General features: G+C 37.2%; 1 protein-coding gene across 2 annotated transcripts in view; it reads left to right on the top strand.

Annotated features, from left to right (window-relative positions):
• Nucleotides 1–3,778, top strand: part of GAL (galanin/GMAP prepropeptide) — an 8,908-nt gene extending 5,130 nt beyond the window's left edge. For both annotated transcript variants that reach the window (XM_009081976.1, XM_009081977.1), the window contains 2 exons: nt 883–960; nt 3,654–3,778. In XM_009081976.1, the coding sequence (XP_009080224.1) occupies nt 883–960; nt 3,654–3,706 (131 nt within the window). In that variant the 3' untranslated portion in view covers nt 3,707–3,778. The remainder of the gene's footprint in view (nt 1–882; nt 961–3,653) is intronic.
• The last annotated feature ends 377 nt before the right edge of the window (nt 3,779–4,155 follow it).

The raw sequence follows: 4,155 nt of genomic DNA on the forward strand, positions 1-4,155 counted from the left end.
AGATGTTCTCACTTTTATCCCCCCCCATTAACAGATACAGTTCTCATCCTTCTCACCCTCCCAAAGTGCAGTAAGGAGCTCCCAGGGATCCATTAGGTCATTAAAAAAGCATCAAAAGGCCTATTCTCACAAGATCAAAGAAGAGTATATTGGATTAGATACCTATATAAAAATATACCTGTCTGAGCTTTTAGAGAAATGGCCAGGCTCACTTTTATCCCCCCCCATTAACAGATACAGTTCTCATCCTTCTCACCCTCCCAAAGTGCAGTAAGGAGCTCCCAGGGATCCATTAGGTCATTAAAAAAGCATCAAAAGGCCTATTCTCACAAGATCAAAGAAGAGTATATTGGATTAGATACCTATATAAAAATATACCTGTCTGAGCTTTTAGAGAAATGGCCAGGCCTAGTTTTGGGCTACAAAACACTTCTGTATCACTTGAGAGTCTTATTTGGACCAAAGTCAGGCAATGTGAAGAACTCTTAACTGTTTTGTAAAACCAACGAATTCGTTGGCTAAATTTAACCCATCCCTTCAGTCTCAGGTTCGTGGACATGAGCGAGACAGTTGAGAACAGAGGATAATTCTCTTCTGCAACAGCACTCAAAAGGCTTAATGACCATGACAATTAAAGTGTCAAAGCAGCTAATCTGCAGCATACAAAACTGGGCAATTTTGATTCTGAGAACTGCAGTTACCAACCTTAAAAGGACTTTGCTCTTCCATGAAATGAGTTTTTCCATTAAGGATTTCAAGGAGAGAGGCATTTCAGATTGCCTTTTTGTTTTTTTTGGAGTACTCACAAACTTATCCATGATGTCACATACAATGTATCTTTATACTGTGTTAACAGTATGTAATAATCACCTTGTTTTGTAGGGAATCTTGGGAGACCACTGGCTGACGAAAACATCGTGCGCACAGTACTTGAATTTTTGACTTACTTGCATCTGAAAGGTTAGTGAATACCTTTTAATCTTTCACAGTTTGTGCTGTGAAATTCACTGAGGAGACAAGACTGTCCTTGAATGTACACATCTGCTACAGGTTTGAGTGTGCAAGACTTTGCACATCACCTCTGGGGATGCACACACAACTGCAGGTCAACGAGTATCTGACGTAGGAGCTCGAATTCCACCCAGTTACTCTGGGCACTATGAGAATAACACCCACTGCTAAAAACTGTATGGAGCCAGCTTTCAGAAGAGCTGAGAACAAACTAATTACTGACTGATTATGTGGGAGTTACTATAAAACAATTCAATAACAACTTCAATAAGATTTTAGCTTAATGCCAAGAACAGTTGGTTAAAATCGTGAGACACCTGTGAGTAACGAAAGAAATACTTATCCCTTTTTCATGTGTTCTCCAATAAAGTTGCATCGTAAAATTGCAACAACACTAAGCTGAATGTTGTCAAACAGCTCAAAATGCTGCTAGTAAAAACCCTGTGGAGTCTCAAAATTGTGACAAGAATTGTAACGTTGAGCTTGTGGCTGATTCTGTAAGAATGGTAAGTTTATTGTAGAATTCACTGAAGAAATCTGGCTCCTTCTGAGCTGTCATTAGATTGACTTTTTTTTATAAGCAAATAGAATTTTTAGCTCTTAAGAACCTCCTCAGCCATTCTAAACTGTTTACAAAATGTCCAAAAGCATAATGTACAGTTGCAAAGGAAACAACAGGAAGAAAAAAGTTATTCTCCAAATTTCTGAGGATTTTTCTGTCTCAGAAAGCAAAGAATTCAATCAATCACTAACTTCTTTAATCTTACCTTTTGTATACAACAAATTATGAGCAATTTTGTGGCAAGTTTATGTTGTGGAACTGTGTGTTACATCTGTATTTTAATGTCACTATTAGAAGAGAATTTCAAGAGATTTGTTCTTTTTTTCTGTGTATCTAGGAGACAAAATTCTAGATCACTATGGCATCATTTTCTAAACCATTTGTATCCACTCAAGCAAAATAATCCTCATTGCTGAAAATTTTAACCTAATTGAATCAAATTTGCATTTGAAATAAAAAATTTTTATAGTTGGTACTAAGGGCCTGAAATAATTCAAATATGTGTTTAAATTGGATTATTAACATTTGTTTGTCCTGTGGACACACCAGTTTGTTTGTTGTGCCACTGTGAATAAAGAGCTGTTTCTTTTAATGGAAGACTAGACATGGCACTTGGTGGTCATAGGTTGGACTTGAGAGGTTGCAGTGATAGGACAAGGGTTAACTGGTTCAAGTTGAAGGAGGGGAAATTTAGGTTAGATATTAGGAAAAGGGTTTTCCCTGTGAGGGTGGTAAGATACTGGAACAGGTTGCCCAGGGAGGTAGGGGATGCCCCAGCCCTGGCAGTGTTCAAAACCAGGTTGGATGAAACCTTGAGCAACCTGGTCTAGTGGGGAGGTGTCCCAGCCCATGATAGGAGGGGTTGGGACTCTTCTTAAGAACCTCTCAGAGTTTGCAACATGAGTTAAAGGAAAGACTTAATCATCAGCTTTTTATTAGGATGCTTACGTAAACAGAAAAGGACTCCTTTACCCTGCTGTGAGAGCCTAGGAAGTAAAACCAATACTTGGACATGACAGCAAGGGTGTGAAACAAATTAAGCTTAAGCATGAACTCTATCAGTAGGCCACGAGCTGCTAAATTGGACAAGGAAATAAAATGCATCTCGCAGAAATACAAATCACTTCTTCCCTGAAACAAATGAGCACAAAAGGTTCTCTGTTTAAGATAGTGATGACAATCAGCCATTTTTATTCAGACAAGATGATGACATTATCTGTCGAAGGTTCTCTGTTTAAGATCATGATGACAAACAGCCATTTTTGTTCAGACAAGATGATGACATTATCTGTCCTTATCAGAAAAAAAAAGGAATCTCCAGATCATATAAACAGGTTTTTTTCCCCCTGAGATAGTTCCTGTGTTCCCAGGTATATAACACAGAATGTTATCACCCATTATCCCTTAACAATATTTATTGGCAAGACTGAGTCCAAACTCTTACACAAAGTGAGAACTGCAGATAGCAGGTGAGAAATATATTTTTAATGGCAGAGATGCTTTAACAATTTTGCTCAAATGAAACTATACTACATGGAAAATATTGGTTTAGATATGTTCCTTTGGTGGGGGAAGGAAGGTGAATCTCCCACTCATGGGATTCAGTTTTGCAGTTTAGACATATGTTTTGATCTGCAAGATCCAAGCAATATTTATCCTCTAAGAAGTATCTTAGTGGTAATTGCACATTTTCCTTCAGCTTTGAAAAGTGTTCTCTCCAGCTTTAAAAGCTTCCCATATGGAGCAGCCTGTAGGGTGGCAGCCAGAACTGGATAATATTAGCCCTTTTGAGATGCTGGGATCCAGCAATACCAATTGACATAATAAAGCTGTTGTAATTTATTTGCTGTTCTGTCACTTCTCCTTCTAAAATGTTGGAATTACAGCAGGAAGTTATTATTAACATCTAAAGGAAAAAAAGCCACTATTTTATGAAAAAATATTTGCTTCTTATAGTTGAGAGAAGAAAAAGATATTCAAAATTTATACTGCCCAAACTGGATTTCATTACTTAACTGTTAATACAAATAACTTGCATAGGTGTTGATTCTCTCTCTTTTTCTTTCCTATTTTTTTGCAGAGGTGGGAGCACTTGACAAGTTACCTTCACCAGAGGAAACAAACCAATCTTGAAGAATGCATTTTTATTTTGTTGTAGTGCAGATTCAGACTGAACTCTAAACAAAAGATCCAAATGAGCTGAAGCTTAGGAGCATTATTTGCATTAACCTGAGAAATGGTCGACAGCATTTTGCCCTCTGGTTTGTTTGTTTATTGGACTTTTTTTTTTTTTTTTTTGCTTTCATTTGGTTTTTTTCCCCTTCTCCTGCCATGTTCTAGTGTATCATTTTGTTTTTTTCCCCTCCTCCTGCCATGTTCTAGTGTATCATTTTGCCTTGGTAAAAATTTCCTGTAGGAAAATGACAAAATAAAAATAAAGAGCAACTCAATGGTTTCATTTTAGAATGAAGTACGTACTAGCACACAATGCATCGTTATACAAAGCCCAGGTGAAAAGGCAAGATTACATTGCACCTATACTCTGCAATATTAGAGTCAAATAAAACATAGATGCTATATAT

Source organism: Acanthisitta chloris, unplaced genomic scaffold, assembly GCF_000695815.1.
Source record: "Acanthisitta chloris isolate BGI_N310 unplaced genomic scaffold, ASM69581v1 scaffold8119, whole genome shotgun sequence".
In the NCBI taxonomy this organism is placed as follows: domain Eukaryota; kingdom Metazoa; phylum Chordata; class Aves; order Passeriformes; family Acanthisittidae; genus Acanthisitta; species Acanthisitta chloris.